The sequence below is a fragment of the Phascolarctos cinereus genome, unplaced genomic scaffold, assembly GCF_003287225.1.
Source record: "Phascolarctos cinereus isolate Bilbo 61053 unplaced genomic scaffold, phaCin_HiC Scaffold_4;HRSCAF=312, whole genome shotgun sequence".
NCBI lineage: Eukaryota > Metazoa > Chordata > Mammalia > Diprotodontia > Phascolarctidae > Phascolarctos > Phascolarctos cinereus.
The window spans coordinates 204,463,303-204,491,175 of NW_027555847.1; the positions used below are offsets into that span (position 1 = coordinate 204,463,303).

Sequence of the window (27,873 nt, forward strand, 5' to 3'; positions counted from 1 at the left end):
AAAATGCCAAAGACACTAAAATTTTCTTTGTGAATCATAATATAAATATAAAATATAATTGCATTTGGATTTAAATAAATATAAATATAACCATCAAATAACAATTCTAGGCTATGTGCCAAATTCCAAAAAAAAAAGTATTAAGACATACAACAAATCTAAACATTTACAATTTAAAAGTTAGTAGTAACAGTGGAGCAGAGATCACATCAACATATATTTAATGAATGCCACTAAGTGGGAGACTATACTGAGAATTATTGTTAGATGTGATTTAAAGCAGTGATGATAAAATTTGCAGATTTGTGCCCCTACTTTAAGAAAAGTTGCCTGTGAAAACTTAGAAAACAAAGCTTTTACGCTATTTAAAAAAACCTCACAATAGCATTTCTGAAAACAGCAAGCTTCCCAATCATATTCAAAAGGATCTGAATTTTTAAATGTGAATTTATAGGCAACTTGAAAGACAGATATTTTCTGTAAAATGGGAGCACACCTATATTTTTAAATTTAAAATGAACACTGAACATAAGACAGAGATATTGAGAAGATAACATATTTCCTTCAAAGCCAATGCAAAATACATTATAACCTGTTTGCAAATGGAGAAAAAAAATGGGATTTAGGAAAATTTTAAATTACTGCTGAATCACTGTACCTTGACCAAGTAATATATGGACTCTTTCAATGCAATAATTAAGTTTCAAATTTCACATTATCAGCAGGTACTTGGTTAAATCATTTACATGTATATGTGTACATATATATTTCAATAAAAAAAAAAAACTCAACATGGCAACTTGATAGAAAAATAGCCTGAGAGTAAGGAGGTTCCAATTGATACATACTGGCTGGGTCACTCTTGACAAATCACTTAACAACTAAGTGCAACATCTAAGTTGCAAAATATTTCCCAATTTTCATTGGTAAGAGTCTTCTCATAGTACAGAAATTAGGGGTCCAGACCACTACACATACACACCCAAAAAAGTTCCAGTAAGAAATGTACCTATTGTTTTTAATCTCTGTGTACACAAATTATTCTTTAAATAAAAAATAAAATGAAAGAATAAACAGAGGGAAACACAAAGAAGATCTACACATGTAAAAGTTATTAGGTTACATAGTAGTCTTTTCGTACTTAAGAACATGTTAAGACAAGCTCTAACATGTGGCATTAAAGATACTGCTATTAAAGATATTAGATATTAAAGATAAAGAATTGCAATGTAATTTACACATATTTTTTAAAGGTGAACCTCTTTGCCATCACATAACAACAAAGTAACTTTTCCAAGTCAAGAAAGAGGATCTTGCAATAAATTATAGTTCAATTTGTTCATAAACAAAATAAATTTATTAGACAAAGGGAAAAAACCTTACCTTTAATTCCACTATCACAAATCCATATGAGGTCATATTTTGCAACTTCATATCCTGGCATTAAATTATTAATTTTGGGATTAATCCCAACCTTCTTGCCACCTAAAAATTTAAAAATAAAAAATGAAAGAGATCACATGATGTCATATACCACAGAAAACTCTATGACACTTTTCAAAATATATTTAAAAGGTGACTTAGTTATAAAATAAAAGTGAACATTGAAATCCTTAACGTTAATTTTATCTTATGTGATTGAGACATAAAAGGTTGAAACTATAAGCAAATTAGGAGAGCAAGGAATACTTTACCTGTCAAATTTATGGAGAAGGGAAGAATTTATGAGCAAACAAGAGATACAGAACATTATGAGATGCAAAATGTATAATTTTGATTACATTAAATTAAAAAGTTTTTGCACAAAGCCAATGCAACCAAAATTAGAAGCGAAGCAGAAAGCTGGGAAACAATTTTTACAGCCAGTCTCTCTAATCAAGTCTTCATTTCTAAAATATGTACAGAACAGAATTTATAAGAATAGAAGTCATTCCTCAACTGAAAAACGGTCCAAGGATATGAACAGGCAGTTTTCAGATGAAGAAATTAAAGCTATCTATAGTCATATGAAAAATACTCTAAATCACTATTGATCAGAGAAAAGCAAATTAAAACAGCTCTGAGGTACCACACAATACCTATCAGATTGGCTAACACAACAGAACAGGAAAAAGATAAATGCTGGAGAAGATGTGGGAAAATTGGAACGCTGATGCATTGTTGGTAGAGTTGCGAACTGATCTAACCATTCTGGAGAGTAATTTGTTACTATGTCCAAAGTGCTATAAAAATGTGCATACCCTTTGACCCAGCAATACCACTTCTATGGCTATATCCCAAGGAGATCATAAAAATGAGAAAAGGACCCACATGTACAAAAATATTTATAGCATCTCTTTTTGTGGTGGCAAAGAATTGGGAATCGAGGATGCCCATCAATTGGGGAATGGCTGAACAAGCTGTGGTATATGAATGTAATGTAATACTATTGTTCCATAAGAAATGGTGTGCAGGCAGATTTCAGAAAAACCTGGAAAGACTTGCATGAACTGATGCTGAGTGAAAAGAGCAGGAAAACATTGCACACAGTAACAGCAATATTGTGTGATGACCGACTTTCATAGACTTAGCTCTTCTCAGAAATGCAATGATCTAAGCCAATTCCAAAAGACTTATGATGGAAAATGCTATCCACATCCAGAGAAAGAACTATGGAGTCTGAATGCAGATGAAAGCATATTATTTTCACTTTTTTTCTTGTTTTTTCCCTTTTGTTCTGATACTTCTTTTACATCATGACTAAAGTAGAAATGTTTAATATGATTGTACATGTATAGCCTATATCAGACTGCACGCTGTGTCTTGGGTGGGGGAAAGGGAGAGAGGAAGGAAAAATTTACAACTCAAAATCATATAAAAGTAAATGTTGAAAACTAAAAATAAACGTATAAACTTAAAAAAATGTATCTTATTTTTTTCAGGATAAAAAAAATCGAATGATATAGGAAGAAGAAATTTCATGTCTTTTGACTTTTGCGAATTTTGTGGCATCAGGTTTCCAGTTCTAAACTCACTGACCCGTTCTCTTTTCGTTAGCTGAATTCCTATGTGTCCAGTAAAAATCAAATTAAATAAAGCCTTCCTGATTATTCTATAATATATTCATCTGTTTGGCTTAGTCCCCTAAAGACTGAACTCTATAATAGCTTTTATCACACTACTCCCTATGTACACAGTAGGTGTTTTAAAATGTGATTCAATTTGAATGGCTCCTTGAGTACATTAAGTATCAATTCCAACTATCATCGCTATGAATTTAGGGGCTAAAGTTGGGTCTCAGAAGCTTGTCTTTCTTCCACTGAATGAAAGTGTATTCTTCCCTACTTGACTCCCAATTTAACTGTTGGTTATTCTAAGTCAATCAGGGAGATAAAAGATTAAAAAAAAAAACCTTTCATATCTAAAGAAAAATTTAAAAAATGATAGGCAAAGATTTTCTTTAAATGACAAGACCATCCCATGTGACATAATCTTACTCTCATAGCTTAAGTTTCTTTAAGAAGTTCACACATTATAATTCCAACAACTGAGGCTGCGTATTTTAACAAGGAACATAATGGTGGAAAACGTCAAAAGGTTTTGATTTGGAGTAACAAGACTCCAAATCTCCTTCAGAGATTAAATAAATTGGTATCTGTAATCTAAATACAATTCATACCACATAAGGCTATAAGACACTGTAGGTATTTTACAGTACAAAGAACATTAAAGCAGTTATACAAATGAATCAAAGAACTACTGTTACTTACCTATAAACAATCTAGCATCCACATTTGGGTATTTGCCAAGAAGCTTTTTACATACATCAATGGCTGGGTCATCATGATCTTGTACACAAAGCAGTACTTCATACTATTCAAAGAAATTATTGCAAGTTAACTAGCAAACGTGAAAAATCAAGCATGTTATATCTAGTATTACTAATTGATCAAAACATATGGAAAACAATCATACATGTTAAAAGTTAAGAAATCAACACTGGTGACAGAAGCAACATGAATACAATTGAACAAAAGTATGCATTACTTCAGAATTTGGCTGATATCCAAGTAGAAAATGAAAAGAAATGGGCAGGCAAGACACAAGACACTTAAAGCTTGCCATTTCTACGTATGCCAGCCAGAGACCTTAAATTAAATCCCCAAAATTTCCATTTCCTTCATTGTCACCTAAGTTCTATTGAACAACAATAAGATTTATAATAATAATAAGATTTATAATAAATATTTAAGCTAAGATTTATAATAAATAATATACAAAGTAAGCTAAACAGTAAAACCTCTATCTTGTAGAAGCTTAGAATTTTAAAACTAATATTTTTTTATTGAAGATGAAATAATTACAGGTCAAGTCCTGCTACAATTAATTTCAGGAGACTATTAATGATTTTATTGTACTAAATACTGATTATTAAGAGACATTTGCAGAAAGTGGGGCTGAAATCCATATTTTATGAGGACTTTCACTAATGAAATTTGATATATACAATATTCTTCACTATAAAAATATTCATAAAACATATTCAACCTAATAATTGTGAAGACATCTACAACTATAATCTGACCAGTACTTAAATCTACTAAACTAAAAAGTTATCATTTAGTACATCACTAAATTTTTTTTAAAAGTTTTTTACCTTCATGTATGAAGATAATGCTACTGACAAAATGTTGGAGCATTATACAACACTTTGGAGTTCTTATTTCCCAAAACTGGTAATAAGTTTACACTAATCTATCCACAGTCTCAAGCTGCTATGTAATCAGTGTCATATATGACCTGTTTCAAGGAGTGGGGAGGATGGCTGTGACCACAAAACTATGTTGAGTATATGTAGGATTAGAAGTACATAATCTTGGGGCAGCTAGGTGGTGCAGGGGATAGAGCTCTGGCTTTGGAGTCAGGAGGACCTGAGTTCAAATTCAGCCTCAGACACGTAACACTTACTAGCTGTGTGACTACAGAGCCAGGATTCATACCCATGTTCTCTGACTCCAGATATCGTGCTCTTTCCAGTAGGTTGGTAAGCACTTACTAAGTGTTTGTGCCTAGTTTATGCCAGGCACTGTGCTAAACACTGAGGATACAAAAAGAGGCAAAAGAGAGTCCTTGCCTTAAAGGATCTCACAATTTAATGGAAGAGACAATAAGTAAACAAATATGTTACAAAAAAATGAAAAACAATGTGGTTTGGGTCAAGTTTAATAACAGGCTAATGCCAAACATTAGCTAAAACGCAAAATTTTTTTTTCCTTTTAATTTACGATGAGACAACAGATAGTCTTGAAATTAAACATGCATATCTTAAGTTAAAGTTTTCTAATATCTTGACTTACAGTAAGTCACTAGACTTCTCTGAACCTCAGTTTCCTCACCTGGAAAATGAGAGGCTTGGATGATCTCTTCAAATATAAATATTATGAAAATAGTGATTTAATGGAGACCTTTGTTTTTAGTGTATTGCTCTACATTTAAGGCCCTTCTAAAGACCAAGCATCCAGGTGTTAAGATTCATAAGTACATTAAAATTCTCCTGAGAGCCTATAGTTCATCCTCTTGGTGAAGATTTCATCTATCAACTTAAATGACTGCCTCAATCACCTTAACTTAATGAGAAAAGCTAAATATGTTGGTCCTTGTTTTTTAAAAAAAATTCAATACACTGCCAAAACATATAAATAAAAATTCTAAATTAATTCAAAGAAAGGAATTCAAAAGATTTTCTTTTCACCACTCTTCTGTACTAGCTCAAAAGTCTCCTGATTGGCATTTTATTCTTTCTCTAGGCTTCCATCTTTCTCTAATTCTTCCTTCACATAGCTGACAAAGTAATATTCCCAAGGCACTGGACTTATGAATCAATCACTCCACTGTTCAAAACTTTCTGTATCTCTAGAATGCTAGAAAAAATATAGACCCTTTCCCCTACCTGGTATTAAAAGACCCTCTACAATTTGGCTCCAACTTAACTTTCCAGACTTATTTAACATCATTTCCCTTAATAAACTCTGTTTCAGCCAAACTGGTCTACCAATTGTTCCTTAAACTCAAAATGCCATCTCTCATCTCTGTGTAATCACATAGGCCAACCCATTCCTGGAATTCACCTCTTTTTCAACATGTTCAAAACAGGACTCATTATAACCCTCCCTAAATCAACTTCTACCAACTTTCCTATTTCTATTGATAGCAATACCATCCTCCCAGTTACCCAGGATCAAAATCAGAGAAGCATCTTTGCCCATTCCTTTCTTTTCAACACACATATTCAAGCATGAAATCTGCCATTTCTGCTCCCTTCTCCCTGTTCACATTGCCACAAACCAAATTCAGCCTAGTATTTTTCTTCCACCTCTCCTACTAAGTAGTTTCCATGCATCTACTCTTTCTCATTTCTAATTCATACTTCACAAAACTGCCAAAATAATCTTTCAAATGCATAGGTTTAACCAGTTGTCCCTATGTCTGGAATTTCCCTTTTTCTGAGTCTTTCAATTCCTCTTCACATCAAGAATTTCCTATTGCAAATCTCAAACTCAACATGTCCAAAACAGAACTCTATCTCACCCCCCCAAATCTACCTCTCTTCTAAATTTCCTTATTCTGTCAAAAGTACCACTATCCTTCTAGTCTTCCAGGTTCATTATCTTAGCATTATCTTCAAATATTACTCCCTCACCTTACATGTTGATCAGGGCCATATTTTGCCATTTCTATTTCACAACATCTTTTGTATCAATCCCTTTTCTCTCTATTTACACAGTTATCATCTTAGTTCAGATACTCATCAACTCTCATTTACATTATTGCAACAGACTCCAGAATGGTCTCCTAAACTCAAGCTTCTCACCACTTCAGCACACTGCTACCAAATTAATTTTCTTTAATCAAAGATATGAACATATTACTCCTAATTCAGTGAACCAAAATAACTATTGTTCCTAGGATCACATATAAACTGTTCTGTTAATTTTTCAAGACTTTCACAATGTTGCCCCAGCCTATCTTTCAAGCCCCATTACTCCTGCTTACAGTCTGTGATGCAGCAAAATTGACCTTCCTCACACAATACTACATCTCCCATCTCCTATCTCCATGCATTTGGTCTGGCCAAGCCTCATGTCTGTAATGTGATCTCTCCTTACCTCTAGCCTCACAGAAGCTCCCTCTTCCTTTAAGACACAGCTTTAAGAAACCATCTTCTATATGAAGGCTTATCTGATCCCTACAACTTCTAGACTTCCTTTTAAACTACGTTGTATTTAACACTGAATTTATTGATATTTGTTCTCTTTATATTTATTCTGTATGTACATACACATACCTGCCTGAATGTAAGCTTCTTTGGGTAGGGATTATTTCATCCACTGCATTTGCATCTCTAGCATATAGCATAGTACCCAGCATATAACGAGTATTTTGTAAATACTTGTTGATTGAATGATTGATTCATAAGCTATTTTTGTTCTTCAGTCATTTCGGTTATGCCCAATTCTTCATGACCCCAGGTGGGGTTTTCTTGGCAAAGATCCTAGAGTGGTTTGCCATTTCTTCTCCAACTCATTTTACAGATGAAAAAACTGAGGCAAACAGGGTTAAGTGACTTACTTGCCCAGTGTCACAGTTAGTAAGTGTCTTGAGAGATCTTCCTGACTCTAGGCCTGGTGCTCTATCTATTGCACCACTTAGATATACCACTATGTTTGTGATTCTCAAAATATCCTTTCCTTGTGTTCTCCAAGGAGGAAAAAAAGAATATGTTCCATCCCCAACCTGATTTAAAAAAAAACTATAACAACATACTTACTTTGGGATAATCCAATTCAAAAAATGTTTCTAAATTGTTGATTAAGTTAGGATCCACACCTTTCAATGGTTTCAGAAGTGTAATGCCAGGGAGTTTGCTATATGGCTGTTTGTCTGTTGCCTTCTTGTTGAGATGTAAACGTCTGTAAAAGACAAAATATAAATATAGATGTTTAATATATATTATAAAGGTTCTGAGACAAGTGAACATTGAGGATTAAACGATAAGAGACGCCAAAAAAACTTGCTAATAAATTATTAAATTTGAGTTACAAGTAAATGTTTTAATGTTACTATTTGTAGAAGGAAAGTTAGTCATAGAAGTTAGTAGCACTTTGCTGTTTCTGGCCACAAAAACCAGAATTTCAATGCTTCTTCCTTCCCTTATATGTCCACACACAACAAATTAATAAACAAATATATGTTACAAATATGGAAATCTTCCAATTGACCTGTACATTACATTAATCAAACAAGTATTTATTATTAAGCACTATTATTAAGCTTTTTAAAAAATTATTATTAAGTATCTCTTATAAGCCACACAGTGTGTTACACCCCTGAGGATGCAAAGACAAATGTGAAAGAATCCCTGCCTACATAGAGCTTGTAATCTATCCAAGGGAGACACAATGTAGATACAAAATACATACATAACAGATACAAGGTGAAGGGGGAAGGGAGGGAGCACTGCATAGACCAGTGGTTCTGTACTACTAGGTCTACATCCCAAAGAGATCATAAAAATGGGAAAGGGACCCACATGTACAAAAATATTTATAGCAGCTCTTTTTGTAGTGGCCAAGAATCAGAAAGAAATGATGAGTAGGCAGACTTCAGAAACAAGTGAAAAGACTTACATGAACTGATGCTGAGTAAAGTGAGCAAAACCAAGAGAACATTGTACACAGTGACAGCAACATTGTGAGATAATCAATTTTGATAGACTTGGCTCTTCTTAGCAATACAAAGACAGATTGTATGGAAAGACAATTCCAAAAGATCATGATGGAAAATGCTATCCACATCCAGAGAAACAACTATGGAGGCTGAATATAGACTGAAGCATACTATTTTTGCCTTTTTTTTCTTTCTTGTGGTATTCCCCTTTTGTTCTGATTCTTGTTTCACAACATGACTAATGTGGAAATGTGTTTAATATGATTGTATACATATAACCTATATCAGATCACTTGCTGTCTTGGGGAGGGGGGATGGAGAAAAGAATTTGGAACTCAAAATCTTACAAAAATCAAGGCTGAAAAAAAGTTTAAATAAATAAATTAATTTTTTAAAAAAAGAACAGTGGTTCTCAAAGAGTATGCAGTGAGTTTCACAAGTACCCTAAAAATTTGGAAGCTAAACATTAGTGCAGATATAAGTTTATAAATATTTTATTTAATATAAATTTTACTTACCCATACATAACATGGTTAGTATTGAATTCACAAACTAAACAAAATTTGCCTATTTACACATAAATACTAGCCTCAAAACATGAATTCGACAAAGTCTGCTCTTATAGAAAGAAAATACTGCATGCACAAGTCTTGAATACTGTCAATTGAAACATTCAGTTTACTGAAATTCATCATGTCAACAAATATACATTTGAGATGCATTGATTTAGAAGGTGATGTCTGATCTGAGTCATGAAGGAAACTAGGGATTCTTAGAAGAAAAGGTGAGGAAGGAGCGCATTTCAGACATGACAGCCAGTACAAAGGCCACAGAAAGCAGAGACTGGGCACTATGTACAAAAAACAGTAACATCATTTTGACTAGACCATAGAGCATATGAAGAGGAATAGTGAATAATAAGGCTGAAATAGTAGGCCATATTGTAAGGGGCTTTAAATGCAAACAAAGGGATTTGGATTAGTGATAGGGAGCCACTAGAGTTTATTAGGTAAAGGAACTGACAGGTTCAGACCTGAACTTTAGAAAGAATCTCTTCAGCAGTTGTATGGAGAATGGATTGGAGTGGGAAAAGACATGAGGAAGGGAGAACAATTAGAAGGCTCTTGTAAATGTCCAGGCAAGAGGTGATAAAGATTATGAACTAAAGTAGTGCGTGTCTGAATTGAGAAGGTAGACAAGAGATATTATAAAACAGAACCAAAAGATTTGGACACCAATTGGTTATATGAGATGGCAGTTGTTGATAACAATAAAGTTGAGGATCTGGGTGACTAAGTTCAATTTTACAGCCATTTCAAAATTAACGTATTTTCCTAAACTCAAGTTCATTGACGTATATAATGCTCTGTACAAAACAGACATTCAAATACTTGTGAAATGTTAATAAATAAAACAATCTGCTTCAAATTTGTTTGTTACATCTAAAAGGTTCATGTCAGTCACTTGTAAAAAGTATCCAATAGACACTCCTATACCCAATCTCACATCTTAGCCTAAGTGCATTTCTAACCTTTACATTTTCAAGGTAGGGACTATAGTTTATATTACTGAAAGCCGTTTGATGCCGCCAAGTCAACCTGAGTTGTACACATGTTTATTTACTTTTATTTAACTTTCTTTCAGGAAACAAAAATCTGACATCACAATGGAGACAATCATAGGAAAATTAGAGATTCAAGTAGCTGGTGAATATTCCAACTGATGTCTAGTAGTTACATTTTTTTTCTCCCTTAAAATCCTTCTTTACTTGTTTTAAATGAAAAAAGAGTAAATAAAATCTTCTGTTATTTGTATTCCCTAATAAACTATATTGGTTATTGGCAACAGGTAACTGGAAGAATATTCTTATTAAATGGGAGATAAGGAAATTAAGGGATAGAATGTTAAACAACTGAGAAGTGTCCAGTTTGTTCCCAACTAAAGACAAAGACAGAAGGTAATACACCTGTTCTCCTGAGTTGTAGAGGCTGAATAAAAAAAAAAGGGATGAGTTTATGGAGAGTCTTAGGTATTGTTCAACAACAGAATTAAGAAGCTGAGAAAGAATGACAGAAATGAATGACCAAAACTGTTTATAAATTAAGCACCCCATTTCCTGAGTATTATTCTCAAAGTTCTCATCACTTTTTGAAACTAAAGACTATTAGCAACTAAAATGATAGCTTCAACTATATCCTACATTTTGCCTTTAGTACTAATTAAAAGGAGTTATAGAGACTTCAAAGGTCACAAAGACCCAACCCTATTCTTTAAAAGAAAACCTCTTACCTTTTTGAATGGGAATAACTTTTATAATATATCATGGCATGAGGTACTAAATTATATTTGATACAAATGTTCTACTGACTTTTTATAACTTAGTTTTTATAATTCTCTCACCCATTCTGAGAAATGTCAGAGAAATATTAGAAAGTGAAGGGAAATTTTAAAAGGTATACTAGTGGGAAAAGAAGACCAAAAAAAGTCAATTTGCAAGACCAGAGGAAAGGGTCTATCCAATTTAGTCTTTGAGCCTTTCTACCACATCACTGCTAGAATAAAATTGTTAGCTTGCTTTTACTGATTTCCCAAGAAATGTATTAATGTGGAGAAAAATATATAATATATAATGTAGAGAAAAAGCTTAGTGTAGCTTTCTTTAGACTGAAATAAAGTTTTCCCTTATGCTACCTGATCAATGACTGGTGTCATCACAAGTTATGGAGGTTTGGTTAAATTAAAATTCTATTCACTCAAGCTACTTCAATAAGTTCAAATATTTTCATCACCCAAGGCAATGTCTTCATTGGCAAAATGGTAGACTGTACTTCATCTCTGAGATTCCTTTCAGCCACAAAATTCTATCATTCTATGTTTTACTATCATTTACAATACATCTCCCTTGCTATTACTCTAAATTATTCCTTAAGAACACCATGGCTACTTAATCATCTCTAGTTTCATTAAATAACTGGTGATGCAGTAAATCAAATTTGGGGATAACTTTTTCATTTTTATGTTGTTGTTGTCAAGTTTGATGGAGGTATTAAGGCTTCCTCCTCTCACCCCATCCTTTTTGGTGTCAAGAGATTTGAGTCAATGAGTGGCTGTGAGTACAATGTAACAAATGGAGGGTATCTTTTGTGATTTTTGGACTCATTCTCTAGGATCCCAGATTAATAGGGAAGAGGGTATCAAGATAATTTTTTAAAAATCAAATATATCCTAAAAGCATAAATTATCTGGGAGTTCTGGTGCAAATAGAGAAACCATTAGAGGAAGTAGGGAGGAGGAGATTTGTAGGGAAAAGGGCAGGCAAAATAAAATCTGTGCCAAGGCAGAATGGGTTCTAGGTTATCCTGTTTTGCCCACCAAAAAAAAAAAATCTCCCTGTGACCTTGTTAATGCCTAGAATTAATTCCTTTAGAAACAAAAAAGTTTTTTTTATCCTACAACACAAGAACACTCCGCACAAAATTTTCCTGACCACCATCATGATCTTAATAATAAACAATACCCAAATAACCTCGTTCTGTCAATTCCAGATCAGTTTGGGTTAGGCCTGGTACCCAAAGAGTCCCTTTTCTTCACCTGTACAGTAAACACTTTATATAAGCAGTTCACTTTAAAAGAGCTATCTATCTCCTTTCTCAACATCATCTTCATTCACACTAAAGAGCCATGAAATTTATTGTGTTTAGCTGATTCAGGAACAAAAAGGAAAAAGAGAATGGGGGGAGGGCGGGGAGAACTTGAGGGTTTTTAAATTGGTAGAATTTTTCAAACTTCAAAGTCACTATCCTATTAGTTCTGAAAGGTTATTTCTTATTCAAAAGGAGTAGAGTATTACACAATAGAGTACGCACTGTATTTAAAGAAAGAAATACAAGCATGGAAGAGAACAGCATTTTGGTGAGTACTTAAAAAAATTTTTTTTTATTAATTTATTTTGATTTACCAACAATCACTTCCATAAGCTTTTTGGTTTTAAATTTTTCTCCCCTTCCCTCCCCAAGATGGCATGCAATCTGATATAAGCTCTATGTATACCTTCCTATGAAACATATTTTCACATTAGTCATGTTGTAAGGAAGAATTAGAACCAATAGGAGGAACCACAAGAAAGAGGAAACAAAACAGAAGGAAAAAATTAGCAAATAGTATGCTTCAATCTGCATTCAAACTCCATAGTTCTTTCTTTGGATGTGGATGGCAAATTTCATCATGAGACCTTTGGAGATGTGTTAGATCCTTGCATTGCTGAGAAGGGCTAAGTCTATCAAAGTTAGTCATCACATGACATGGCTGTTACTGTGTACAACGTTCTCCTGGTTCTGCTTTCTTCATTCAGCATTAGTCCATACAAGTCTTTCCAGGTTTTTCTGAAGTCTGCCTGCTCATCATTTCTTAGAGCACAATAATATTCCATTACATTCATATACCACAACTTGTTCAGCCATTTCCCAATTCATGGGCATTCCCTCAATTTCCAATTCTTTGCCACCCCAAAAAGAGCGGCTATAAATATTTTTGTACATGTGGGTCCTTTTCTCATTTGTATGATCTCTTTGGGATACAGCCCTAGAAGTGCAATTGTTGGGTCAAAGGGTATGCACATTTTTATAGCCTTTTGGGCATAGTTCCAAATTGTTCTCCCAAATGATTAGATCATTTTACAACTGCTTGGTGAGTATTTCTACAAAATATCTACACAGAAGAAAACTGATGAGTCTAAGAACCAGATCCCAAGATTGATAGGGAGACATGAAGTTAACACTGCTATTTATCAATTTTTCTTTTCTTTCTTTCTTTCTTTCTTTCTTTCTTTCTTTCTTTCTTTCTTTCTTTCTTTTTTTTAAAAAAGGAAACCAATGATGGTAAAATGCAGTTACCAGCTTCCCTCCCCCATGAAGAACCCCTGGTTGGGGCTAAAGATTGAGTGAATGGCCCTGCTGCTAGCCCCCTCCTCAAGGCCCACTCCCCCTCTCAGTGAAATAGCTTGACCTCTCTGCACAGGTGAGCCAGACTGGAATAGCCAGTTGCTGGAACTCTCTCCCCTACCCCCATACTTCACACCAGGCCCACCTTAGATCCTTCATTCCTCATGTCCCAGCCTCTGCCAGCCCTCTTTGTCCCCACAGAGGTCAAGTATAGTTGTTTTGTGGGGGCTCTCAGAACAGTCTGGGGACAGGTCCCAGACCTAGATTCATTTGGATTACTGGGGCCCCCAGGGTGAGGAGCACACAGTGGCTGACTTCAGACATCACAGGAGCAGGCTTCACCAAGAGAAGTCTCTGAGTTCAAACCCAAGTCCTCATAAAGCTCCAACATGTAGCAGGCCCCAGACAAATGTTTGTGGCCTTGGATTGCATTGAAGGGGTCTCACTCTTTCATCCTGGTGACAGCCACCTGCATCAACAACTTGTTCCCTTTGGTTTGGGACCTGAGCCCCAGTCTGGGGAGCAGAATCCTGAATCCTGTAGGCCTCTGAGCTCTCCAGTGGTCCCTATGTAAGATCCTTGTGGTATCACTTTCCAGGGATAATTCACTTCAGCTCTTTTCATGTCTTTCTTGAATCTTGTACTTGAAGATCAAATTTTTTGTTGAGCTCTGGTCTTTTTATCAGGAAGGCTTGGAAGTCCCCTATTTTGTTGAGTATCCATTTCCTCCCTTGAAAAATCATGCTCATTTTTGCAGGGTAGTTGATCCTTGGCTGCAATCCAAGCTCCTTTGCCTTACAGAATATCATGTTCCACGCCCTGTGGTCTTTTAATGTAGAAGCTGCAAGGTCCTGTGTAATCCTGACTGTGGTTCCATGATATTAAAACTGTTTCTTTCTGGCTGCTTGCAGCACCTCTTTCATCTGGTAAGTTTGGAATTTTGCTATCATATTCCTTGGTGTTGTCAATTTGGGATCTCTTTGAGGTGGTGAGCGGTGCATCCTTTGTATGGTTGTTTTACCTTCTGGTTCTACGACTCCAAGGCAGTTTTCCTTTATGATTTCCTGACAGATACTGTCCAGGCTCTTTTTTTCATCATGATTTTCAGGTAGTCCAATAATTTTTAAATTGTCTCTCCTGGATCGATTTTCCAGGTTGGCTGTTTCATCAATGAGGTATTTTACATTTTCATCTATTTTTTCATTTTTTTGTTTCTGTTTGACTGATTCTTGCTCTCCTATAGTGCCATTAGTTTCCATTTGTCCAATTCTAGTTTTTAACAGGTTGTTCTCTTCTGTTAGTTTTTGTACTTCCTTCTCCAACTGGCCAATTGTATTTTTAAGGGATTTGTTTTCTTCAGTGTACTTTTTTTTTCCAGTTTGTCAACTGTGCTCTTTAGGGACTTGTTTTTTTCAGTGTACTTTTTTTCCTTATTGGCCAATTGTATTTTTAAAGGACTCTTGTACCTCTCTCATTAGACTTTTAAAATCCCTCTTGAGCTCTCCTAAGAAGGCTTTTTGGGCTTTAGACCAGCTCATATTCCCTTTTGATGGTGCAGATGTGGGTTTGTTGACAACGCTGTCCTCTTCAGATTTTCTGTCTTGATCTTCACTCTTCTCATAATATGAATCTATGGTACGTTTCTTTTTACTCATGGTGTTTCTTTATTCCCTGGCCTTTAGAGAGATTGAGCTCTCCTGCTGGGGAGCAGAGGGCACTAACCCAAGCTTCTTGTGTTGGGAGCCTAGTCTTGGTCACTGGCTTTGTGTGCTGGGGCCTCTGATGTTGGCACTTGTAGGCTGCAGGTTCTGGCAGCTTACCTCGTGTTGGGCTGGAATCAGCAAGGCTGGAACTTTTAGGCAATTCTTGGTTGCTTGCTTTTCCTTTCCTTTAGCTTTCTTCAGCTCCTTTTAGATGGGTGGTGCAGGGTATTTATCTGACTGGGGCCCCTTGCAATGCTGCCTTCCTCATTTCTGCTAATGTACTGGGAGATTCCTTTGAGGTATAGTGCCAAGGCACCTGGTGGTTTTCTGAGCTGGTTTCCACTGGTTCCCCACACTCACTGAGGCACTTGGAGGTCCAGGTGTTGGTGTTTGCCTGCTCTACCACTTGGTCTTCAGGATCTCCTCCTGGTTGACAGTTGGAGGCTGTAGGGTTCTGACAGCTTACCTGGTGTTAGGTTGGAATCAGCAAGGCTGGGACTTTAGGAAGAATTTAGGTTGCTTTCTTCAGCTCCTTTCAGATGAATGCTGCAGGGTGCTTATCTGCCTGGGGCCCTTTGTAGTGCTGCTTCCCTTATTTTGCTGAGTCACTGGGAGACCTATTTGCTGGGCTGCTGCACTGCTGCTCCCCATCTTTCTTCTAGTTCACTTGTTCCAGGGTTTTTGTTTGGTTTTTTTTTTTCTGGAGTGATATCTGGGTTTTTAAAGGTTAATAGGGGAGTGTGAGAGTGACTGCCTTTTTACTCCACCATCTTGGCTCCTGGAAGTGGAAGTCTCTCAATGTTTTTTAAAATTTTTGATTCATTAGGATAAAATGTAGCTTTCAAAGTTCTCTTCCATCATGTATATATCATTTAAAAAATCAAAGGAGCTAATAATTCCATGATTTGTTTTGATGATAATTTCATCATTCAAAAAACAAAAGCAATGAAGGTAATTATTCTGAATTCTCACTAGCAAGAAGGAACTGGTTGCTTAAGCAAAAATGATGGTAACTTTGGAGAAAGTCACTGCTTTATCTTAAGTTTATGATAGAGAAAAGAGAGAATGTAAGCATAGTTTGACAAGTGCCCTAAATTCTGGGACATGGTTAAGAGTCAGAGAGACCTCAAGGTCTCTGTGAAGAACTCTGAGATTGATTGTCAGACATGGGAGACACTTGGCACAGGACTGCCCAGCATGGTATGCCCACATCAAAGCAGAATTGCAGTAGCTCAAAAGAAACATGAGATGCACAAATTTAGATATATCTCTACTCAAAATGTTCATATGGACTATTTGTGCCTGACATGTCATAGAGTCTTCTGAGATCATAGTGGTCTGATCAGCCACTGCTGGACACACTGTACATTGACCCTGACATAGCGATGTCATTTTGGTCCTCTTTGAGAATGAAGGATAACACCTAACCAGGATTTCAACAACCTAAAATTCTGTAGGGAAAGCCAGCCCAGGAATAATGGGAAACAAACTATACTGAGGAAATAAATGGGGAGTTGTATAAAGAAACTAATGGAAATGCAGAAGAAATATATCAACCTCATTTTTAAAGAACAGCTATAAAAGATGAAAATGAGGGGGTTTAAAGAATGATTAAGGAAAGGTGGCAAATCATATAAGACTATCAGTAGTAGTAAAGCATGCTGATGCACAAGAGGAGAATGACAATGAATGAAAAAGGCCACAAAAGATTTATTTATATTTTTAAAAGTTATATTTAGGAAAAAGAGAGGAAGGGGCAGCTAGGTGGCACAGTGGATAGAGCATTGGCCCTGAAGTCAGGAGGACCTGAGTTCAAATCCAGCCTCTGATCAAACACTTGACACTTACTAGCTATGTGACCCTGGGCAAGTCATTTAACCCCAATTGCCTAAAAATAAAAAAAAAGAAAAAGAAAAAGAGAGGAAGAAAAAGACAAGTGCTGAACAGTGGATAGGATTATATAAATTAGAAAAGAATGCAGAATTAAGCAGAAGTCTGTTTTTATAAAAGAAAAGAGACTACAGTCTATAATAGTAGAAGCCAGTGAACTTAACAATTAACAAATTCTAGGCAAAACTCTAGAATTTATATTAGTGGCTATATATTAATCTCAACAGTCAGATCCCAAAAGTACACACTACATAATAATTGGCTCACAGATAAAGATCATAGATTTAGAGCAGAAAGGGACCTTAGAGTTTCCTCATCTGTAAAATGAGGTAACAGGCTTCTGAAGTCCTCTGAGCTATAAATCTATGACCCTATGGTCTTATAAGGAAAAAAAAACACATAACCTAATCTAAGCCTCTCAATTTACAGAAGAAGAAAATAAGGACCAAAATACTTAAGTGACTTGCCCAAGGGCACATAGATAGTAAATGGCAAAAGTTAGAATTCAAACCCAGGTCTTTTGACTCTAAATTCTACATTATTACTATTGTATCACAAACCTGACAAATAAAAATGAAGGAAATAAACTAAGTTTTAAATATAATACTCTTTTCCCCTATATCAAATTACCCCCCCCAAAACCAAATACAGCCTACTTGTTGTCTCATCTTAAGTATGGTTACAAGAGTCAATTAAATGAGTAATAACGCAAAGCTGCACTACAATGCACTTCAAAAAGTTTGGTCTTTAAAGAAAAAAATATCTATTTTCAACATTGAGACCAAAAAAAATTTATACAGAGATATAAGATTTTTATTGCATAAACTAAAAAACATTGACTATTAGTATTAATATTTGGGAGGGAGGTTTAATAGTATTATCCATCTGTAAAAATATTACTCTGATAACTTTCATGATATGAAGATAGTAACTCTTGGGTTCTCAAAAAGCTATAGGAGAGGAAAGCAAGTATTGAGGAAAGTGCTACCATGCTGAGAAAGATATTATCCTAACATTAGATTATATCCTAGTGTCAGATTATTTCTGCATCTGAGGACTAATCTCACTAGATACCAAGATGTCCTTGTTCCAAGAACAATCAAAAATGGCAGAAAAGGGATAGAGATGCTCAAAATCAGTTTTTAGACCAATTATAAATATTAACATATTCTAAATGTGATATTCTTATATATCTTATATATCTCAAGAAACTGACACAGTGCTACAGGAACTGAATCATATTGGTGTTGACATTGCCATAAATGAAAAGAGAAGGCAAGCAAGTTATGTAGATAAACAAAAGAATGTCTTACATATTCTTCTCAGAAGCAAATAAAGGTGGTGATAGACTTGGTTTTACTGTTCATACAAAGGCAAACATTATTTCATGGAGCACTTAATCATTTTGCCTTGTAATGCTCATAATGAGCATAATCAAAAATATCACCCAAATTACCGCAACCTGACATTTTTTTCAAAGGTTAAGATAAAGAAATTCTATAAAGTACTAGATAAAATACTCCAAATTAACGACATACACATTAATACTAGACCATCAAGATGCAAAGAGCGTGGAAAAGGATTATGTTGGACAATACAGCTTAGGATCAAGAAACAAAAGGTGGCCAATCTCGTAAACTATATAGAAGTCTCATTCCTGTCTTGTTAAAACAAAGATCGAAATTACCACCAAAATTGAAGACTAAAAATTAAAATTAAATCAAAATGAAAAGAAATGAATTACTCAACATAACCAATGTGAAAATATGTTTAATAGGAATGTATATGTATAGCCTGTATCAGATTGTGTGCCATCTTGGGGAGGGAGGGAGGAAAGGGGAAGAAAAATTTAAAACTCAAAAGCTTATGAAAATAATTGTTGATAAATCAAAATAAATTAATAAAAAAAATAAATGAATTACTTAATTTCTATAATCTAATGATCCTATGATTCCTCACATATGAGAAAGAAGGAAAGAATCCAATTAGAAAATTATAAACATTGTTACTACCAAGAGGCTGAGGAGAAGGGACCCAAAACACTGAGTGAAACCTCATGGAGAACTTACAGAAGGGCATGAATAAGAGTTGTATGGGTTGAGAAGGTGTGGTATACTGGTAAATGTCCAACATCCACCCTCAGGGGAGGGGGAAATGTGCACCAATGACATGCTTTTAAGTTTAATCTTTATTATTAACATTTTATCACTTTCTGAAACCTAGGCCATCAACAAAATAATAAATCATGACCTGATTTGTAATGTTTGCCAATGTCTGAAGTATAAATGCTCACATCAAAAATTTAACAATCTATTCTCCTGGTTCAAGCTGTCTCCAGCAAATGCCTGTGTGAATGGAATACAGTTTTATACTATTAAAAGAAGTACCTACACATCAAGATCATAGGTCCATTGGAGTACTAATAGCATTTGTTATCTATCATTATATTTCAGTATTATTCAATTCTGTTATTAAAGAACTTATGGTGTAAATTTCCTAATGATTCATATCACTGGCATAATGAATTTAATAAATAAAATTGGAAATTAGATAAATTAATAAATGCAATAATCTGTGATGTCAATCATTAGAGAGCTTTTAGTTGATAAACTGAATCCACCAAGGAAAACCAGACTTCTAGGTACCTAGGTCATTTGGAATACAGCCCAAATCTAGAAATATTTCAATCAGCAAACATATTAAGCACCTACTATTTGTGCAATACTAAAGCTTTCAAAAAAGAAAAACACTGTCTAATGGGGGTAGGAGGAGAGGTGAGGTGGAAGAAGTATGGCATAAAGTAGAATGTGGTATTTACTAAAGAAAAGTACAATGTACTATAAAAAGTCATTGAACAAGGATTCATTAAGCACTTATTATGTGCCAGGCATTACAGTTGTAAAGAACTTTAAAATGCCAGGAGTTGGTCATTTATATAAAGATTAACATGCAACAACAAAATTACCTGCTGAACTATCACTTTTATCACTCTAGCTCTCTTCATTAGAAGCAATTACAACCTTTGCAAGCATTCAGTATGAAAAGTACTGCATAAATCTCTAGCCACAGCCTCATATACAGATAGTGCAGTAATCAATAGTGGCACTCTCTTCAAATTACAAACAGCAGAAATTAGATTCATATGACCATATGACGATAAAATCCTTTAAAACACAGTAGATATCAAAAGGCCTTCAGCATTCTGCAGCACTTAACTGTCTCATGTTTGTCAACCTGGTCAATCATGTCACTGTTTCTCTAGAGAGATTTAAACATTTCAACAAATGTTTTCTTGATCATCAAGCATCTTGCTGATGCTTGATAAAAATTCAGATACTTTACTTTTGAAGTGATTTTGGTATTATACTTGGCTGGGGCTGCACAAAATCTAAGTCAACACTTTCTGATACGTGAATAGGATTGACTGCTATGCGTTATATGTCCTGCTAGTTCCAGATTCATATAGAACCACAAGTAGTGCAAAACATAAACAGGAAAAACTGCCCTCTGCCAAGTGAGCAGTACAGTTCCTACTGTGAGGCTAAGGGCTTCTCATAGACTATTAGCCTACAAATAGATCTTGGAGAAAAATTTTAACTTGGAGAAAAAACTTGGGAGAAAAACAGTGATTCCCAACCCAAACCCTGGATAACAGCCAAATTCTCCACTTCAGACAGCTCTGTTATCCACAATTTGGTTTTCATGGTAGCTCAAGGTATCACGTCCAGGGCTAGGAGCCAAGTTAAAGTAGGATGGTAGAGCCACAGAAAAAGGAAAAAGGAAAAAAAAGTTAAGTTTTGAAAGTTCATGGGTTTTAAGGACATTTGTTAGTAAATATTTTATACCCCAATAAAAATTTGCCATGGACGAGTAGCTGGAAAACACAAATTCTAGCCCAATCTCTTCATTTTATTAGCAAAGAAACTAAGGAGCAGAGGTTAAATCATTGGCCCAAGGTCACAGGACAAATTAGTGGCAAAGTGGAAAAAGTCTAGATCTCAGCCTCTGGATGAGTTTAAGTTACCAAGTCTAGATAAATTACACCCTAGGGTGCTAAAGAAACTTGCAATTGTCACTAGTGAGGCCTTCAATTATCTCTGACAGAGATACTATAGGATTAAAGAAGGGCAGATGATTTCCCAATTTTCAAAAAAAGAGTCTGGACTTTACAGGGCATTAAGGCAGATCTTGATTCCTGGAAAAATCTGGGGGTACACTATTAATGACATAGCTAACAAAATAGATAGAAAAGAAAGCAGTAAGCACAAAAAGCCAACATAGCTTAAGTAAGAATAGGTCATGCCAAACTGGTGAGAATGACAGCAGATAGTTTACCTATGTTTACCTAGATTTAAGCTAAGCACTTAACAAAATCTTTTATGATATTCTTGTCAAAAAGAAGTAGAGATGAAGGCTAAGTGAATTCAGAACTGACTGAAAGGCCAGGACCAAAGAATAGTCACTAAGAGTTCAATGTCAATTTGAAGGTCAATGGTGGAGTGTTTTGCCATGTGATTTTAAATATATTTTTATCAAAGAATGGGTTAAATATAAGTTGGCATCTTTATCAAATTTGCAGATAACACAAAACTAGAAAAGTCAGGTTAAATATTAAATGATAGGCAAAAACCAGAAAGATCTTGATGGCCTGGAATACTGTCAAATCTACAAAGAAATGTAATAGGGATAAATAAATGTAAGGCCTTCCACAAGTTAAAGATGGCTAGAAAACAATTTATCTGAAAAATGGCCCAGGGATTTTAGTGGATTTAGAATCCCTAAATCCACACTCAGTATTAGTCAACATTAAAATATAAAAATAGTTAAAATGATCTCATATGACTTAAAAGATCAATAAATCGAAGACTAACGAGGAGATAGTTCTGTTGCCCTCTGCAATGGACATGCCATTATCTGGAGCGTTATGTTCAGTTCTTTGCCAAGAAAACTCCAAATAGGGTCAAGAAGAGTTGGACACATTGAAAAATGACTGAACAACACTGCAGACTTAAATTTTCAAGCCTGAAGATTCCAAGTTCTAAGCCTAAGTTCTTATTGATAATAAGATGCAAAGCCAAAGATATAAGCTGCAGGAAATTTTCACAAGACAGAAATTTTAAGAGCAGCAAATGAGCTTCAAATTGAACAAATTCAGAGTAATAGAATTGGGAAAAATTTAATCAAACTATACTCAGAAACTAATAGGTTCTGAGGTTCATTTACAACTCAGGAAAGATCTGATTCAGTGTCTAGTGTTGGACTTGAAATCAGGAAGACCTCCTGCCTCAGGCACTCAATCACAAAACCTGTTTTAGCCTCAGTTTCCTCATTTGTAAAATGGAGATAAAAAAAATCTTTTCTCACAAGGTTATTGTAAGAGTCAGATGAAGATAACGTATGTAAAGTATTGTGCAAACCTTAACGTGCCATATAAATGCTAGCTATTAATATTAACTATCAGTTTCTGTGGACTATTCACTGAAGATAATCAGTCTATTGTACAAAGGTCAAAAAATCCCAACAAAATGCTGGCTACTAACAAGCAGGGTAACTTTGCAGTTCAGCCACCAGACCTCAAGAAAAACATTACAGGAGAGGAAAAGGATCAAAGAAAAGTAACTAAAATGAACAAAGGAAAGGAGGATCTTCTATATGAAAAGAAACTTCTTTATTTAAAAAAAGACTCTTTAATCTAAAAAGTCAATGATAAAACTACCTTAAGTCTATAAGTGTGGATAGAGTGAATATAGACCTGGTCACCAAATCAGAGAATACTAGAAATAAGGGGCAACAGTAAGAAAAAAAAAAGCTTGAAAAAGATAGCTTTATTGCATATTTGGGGGAGGAGGGTGGAGGATACTCTGCTGTTTTATGCCAGCCAATAAACCTATAAAATTCATTGGTTAAGATTATGGAACTAAACATTAATATAAGTAAGAATAATACAATAATTTCATTGCTTTAAATGAGTTCAAGAATCCAGGACCAGATAAATTATCTCAAACAGTATGAAGAATTTGATGGTATCTTCCAATAACTGCTTTCTATAACTTAAGGAATTATGGAAAACAAGAATATCAAAAGATTAGACACAAGTACACGTTCTTAGTTTTTAAAAAAAAAAGAAAAAGGAAATAACAGCAGAACTGATATTGTAAATCTCCATCAAAACTCTATAATGATTTATTAAATAGTTTGTAAGTGCTTAGAAAAGAAATCACAAGCAGGGGTCAGAATGGGGTCACTAAGAATAAGTCATGACATTTATTGTTGTTTAGTTATTTTTCAGTCATGTCAGGGATGTTTCAGAAAAGAGTTTCCTAAATTTGATGGGATAATTAACTTGAAGACTTCTAAAATTACTTTTAACTTCTGACTCTATGATTCATAGAGAAACCATAATTTCTTAGAAAAATTTCCTTGATACTACTGTCAAAATAAAAAAATATTGGAATGAACAGGCCATTAGCCTCTCTGCCTGTGCATGTGTATAAAATAAAAACACATGTACATGTATGTGTGTACACACACACACACACACATACATATATATATACATATATATATCAATCACACAGAATCATAGATCATAGCTAAAAAGTATCCCTTTTTGTATGTAAGGAAACCAAGTCCCCAGAGAAGCTAAGCAACTCGTCTGAGGTCACACAGGTGTGGCAAAGAAGATACAAACCCCAAGTCCTCTGCTCTTTTCCCAAGTGCTCTTTTCACCATTTCTTATGATTGAAATTCTAGGGACAGGATTCTCAAACTTAAAACAATGGGTGTGCCACTGACTCACTTTAACAGCTTCACCAATGGCATTATTAGAATTTCTAGTAAATAAGAGTTGTTACTGTAAATAATAACAATACAGTATAATTATGTCTTTAAAATGAAGCTAGAACTAACCTTTTCAAATGGAGAGGCACCTGGTGTAGTAGACAAAGAGATCAAAATCAGTCAGAAAGACCTCAGTCATACCTCTAAAATATAGTGACTTTGTGACCCTGAGTAAGTCAACTAACATCTTAGTGACCCCAGAAAACTCTCTTAAGACTATAAAATGCAGAGAAGGTGATGACCTGCAAGGGTAGAGAGAATTTCCTTATCTAGGGGTTCCCTATCAACTAAATTATATATTTCTAGCCCCCTTCCTTACCTCTTTTAAAAGGGGGTTGTCTTTACTATAACACTTTTTAAATCATGTTCCATACAACAGATGACACTCACAAATTTTAAGTGGACAAGAGACCTTGCCAAGTAAAATACTTATCTTCTTGATTGTTCATTCCAGTATTTTTAAGTCTCTATGATTCTCGAAATAGTCATCCACTATTTAACAGGCCAAATAGACAGAGATACAAAATATGGATTTGGGCTGGGTCATATGGTTATAATTCCAAGTGAATTCCATGAATAGTCTCATTGCTTTGTATCCATACCATATATATAAACAAAATTGTTTACCGACTTGTTCCTTCATCATACCCAGTTCATACCACTTCATTGATAGAATAATTGGTTAGGAAGTTTTTCCTCATATTGAACCTAATTTCACCTTTGCAACTTCCATGCATTGTTTTCTTACCCCAGCCCACCAAAAGAAAATTCCAATGTCTCTTCCACAAGACAGCTAGCATCTCCTCCAACCTAAATGTTAAGAACTCCTAAACCAAAACATTTAGAATTACTAAAAATGATATTCACATGCATACTTTACAATCAGAGTTCTTTTAGTCCTACTCTTAAATAAATGAAAGGCACAGATTCCTGAGACATTCCACTATAGACTTTCTTCTAAATTGATATGAAATTATTAATGATTATTCTGTGGGTCTGGCCATTTGACTATACCTAACTATATTATTAGCATTTTACATAAATATACCTTTTACAAAAGCATACCAAGAAACTTTATTAAATGTTTTGTTAAAATCTTGGTAAACTTCATCTATAGAAGCTCCCTGGTCTATCAGTCTAGTGACCTTGTTACAAAAAAAGGGGAGGAAGAAGGAAGGACTATTAGTCTAACATAGCTTTCTGTTCTTTTCCAGGTATTACTGAAAGAATTAGTAATAAACATGTTCTACAATTTTGCCAGAATTGTTGTCAAGCTCACTGACCTACATTTCGAGAATTATATGTTCTTCTCTTTTTTTAAAAAAAATTAGAACACTTTTCCCTTCTCCAGATAGGTAGCATGCCTCTCTTATTCTACATCCCCTCCCCTATTATTTTCAAAGATCCCTGACAATGACTCAGAGGCCACATCCACTTGTTCTTTTAGTATCCTTATATGTACTTCAAGTCAGGTGACTTGAACTCAATCAAGTGTAGCTGGGTGCTCTTTTACTTATCTTGAGTTTCAATTCACTATTAGCCATTTCTGCTGTGTCCCTGCTAGTCCAAAAGTTTTTCTCCTTGGCAGAGAAAACAGAAGCAAAATAAAAACTGACTAACATTACCTTCTCCGTCATTATCATCTCATCCAAAATACTTGAAGACAGCTATCATGTCCCCAAATCTTCTCTTCTACACAATAAACATTCCATTTCTTCTACTTATTCACATATGGCATGAACTCAAGTCCCTTCATTACTCTGGTTGCCCTTCTTTGTACTGTCTTCAGTTTATAAATGTTCTTCTTAAAATGCAACTTACAAAATTGAACCTCATTGGTTCTACGTTTTGAAGGATGAAATTACCATTTAAGCAAGCCAGAAATACTGGAAGGAAAAGGGAGAAATGCAATGAAGAGAGTTTAAGGATATCTGGAAAAGAGTTTGCAGAAGCCAAATACTAGAAAAGGTGATTACTGGTATATTAAAAACAGAATTCCTTTCCTTTATTCTTGTGTACATTAGAGAACACTGAAAGATACCGGAAAAAAGTAGACTAATGGGATCCAGAAAAAGTCAACTCTAGCTCTGTGATGAACATAAGAAGGGATGCCACGGGGCAGCTAGATGGTGCAGTGGATACAGCACTGGCCCTGGAGTCAGGAGGACCTAAGTTCAAATCTGGCCTCAGACACATAACACTTACATAACACTGTGTGACCCTGGGCAAGTCACTTAACCCCATTGCCTATCCAAAAAAGAAAAAAAAAAGAAGGGATGCCAGGTGATGGGGAAGGAAAAGGAAGGAAGTGTAACATGGTGATGTTTACTGTATGAGCACTATTCATCTCTGTTCTTTTTTTTTTATATCTATATTTATCACTACTTTCTTCTTATCACTTTACAGCTCCTGATTCCAAGATCATAAGCAAGCTAAATGGTACAATAGAGTGCTGGGCCTGGAGTGAGGAAGAACTGAGTTCAAATCCAGCCTCAGATACTTATTAGTATCTAGTCAAATCACTTAACCTCTGTATGCCTCAGTTTCCTCATTGGCAAATAGGGATAACAATAGCACTTACCTTCAAGAATTATTGTGAGGCTCTAATGAGAATATATGTAAAGTGCTTAGCAATAGTGTGTTTGCTTCCTTCCTTTCATAGCATTACAGATTTAGAACTAGAAGAACCTCTAAGGTCATCAAATCCAACTCCCTTATTTTACAGATGAGACATGTTCCTAAGAGGTTGACTTGCCCAAAGTCACACAGATAAAAACTAAAAGAACTGAAATTTGAATCCAGGTCTTTAAAGCCCAAATCAACTTAAAAAAAAAAACTATGCCACACTGCCTTGGTAGCATGAGAAACTCCAAAAATGCAAACCACAGGCAAATGACCCAAGTCACAATACTCCAGAAATCATTTAGTCTTTACCTGATGCTACCTGAAGTCAATTATGTGACTTTTCAACATTTATACCAACTTTTCTAAGAAGTATTTTACTATTCCAGAGCCTATTATTTCATTGGTGTGTGTTACTTCCACTAAAGCAGATGCCATCCCCTCTATACTTCAGTAAAATTCATATAGAATTTCACAGACAGCTATTTCTATATTGTGTGTATAAAACCTGGTGGCCAAGGTGGTGGTAATGCACTTGTATGAATTTAGTTAGGCTTATCTTTGGGCATACTCAAAGCCTTTCCAGTTTTGTAAAACCTAATTGTTTAAATTCTACTGGGATGTCCTTTAAGAATTGAGAATTGTCTTTATTCCATGACAAGGAATAAGAGCAGGGCTTTAATAAGGGCTCTGTCAAGTAATACCATTTAATCTATTAATCTCTAAACCTATGATTTCATTGGCAGGCAGAATTCTTAGAGAAGAAAGTTCCTCTATTGAGGCAAACTGGAAACTGTTCTGCAAATGAATGAGAGAGAGAGAGAGCGCGTGTGTGTATGTATGTATCTGTGTGCGTGTACACACAGACCTGTGTCTCCTTGGAGAGTTGCTTAGGGCACTACAAAGTTAAGTAAATTCCCCAAGGTTACACAGCCAAAGTGTCAGATATGGAATTTATATCTAGGTCTTACTGACGCTGAGACTGCTTCTCTAACCACTGTCTACCATGCTGTCTCTCTCACAGGATATAAAGGTCCAGATCAATCTCTAAATTAGGAGTAGAACAATATGAAAAAAAAATGTTCTGGCCCCAATCTACTTTCATTATAACCTATAACAGAGACAATTAACATTCTTAAGGGTTTCCCTCTCACAAATAAATTGTAATTTCC

At 35.0% G+C, this 27,873-nt stretch overlaps 1 protein-coding gene across 1 annotated transcript in view; it reads right to left on the minus strand.

Annotated features, from left to right (window-relative positions):
• The window catches only part of UGCG (UDP-glucose ceramide glucosyltransferase), a 54,435-nt gene that overhangs the window by 10,507 nt on the left and 16,055 nt on the right, over window positions 1–27,873 (minus strand). Inside the window, exons 2-4 of the mRNA XM_020972455.2 lie at window positions 7,808–7,949; window positions 3,750–3,852; window positions 1,384–1,485 (exon numbers count right to left, since the gene is read on the minus strand). Coding sequence (XP_020828114.1) covers window positions 1,384–1,485; window positions 3,750–3,852; window positions 7,808–7,949 — 347 coding nt within the window. The remainder of the gene's footprint in view (window positions 1–1,383; window positions 1,486–3,749; window positions 3,853–7,807; window positions 7,950–27,873) is intronic.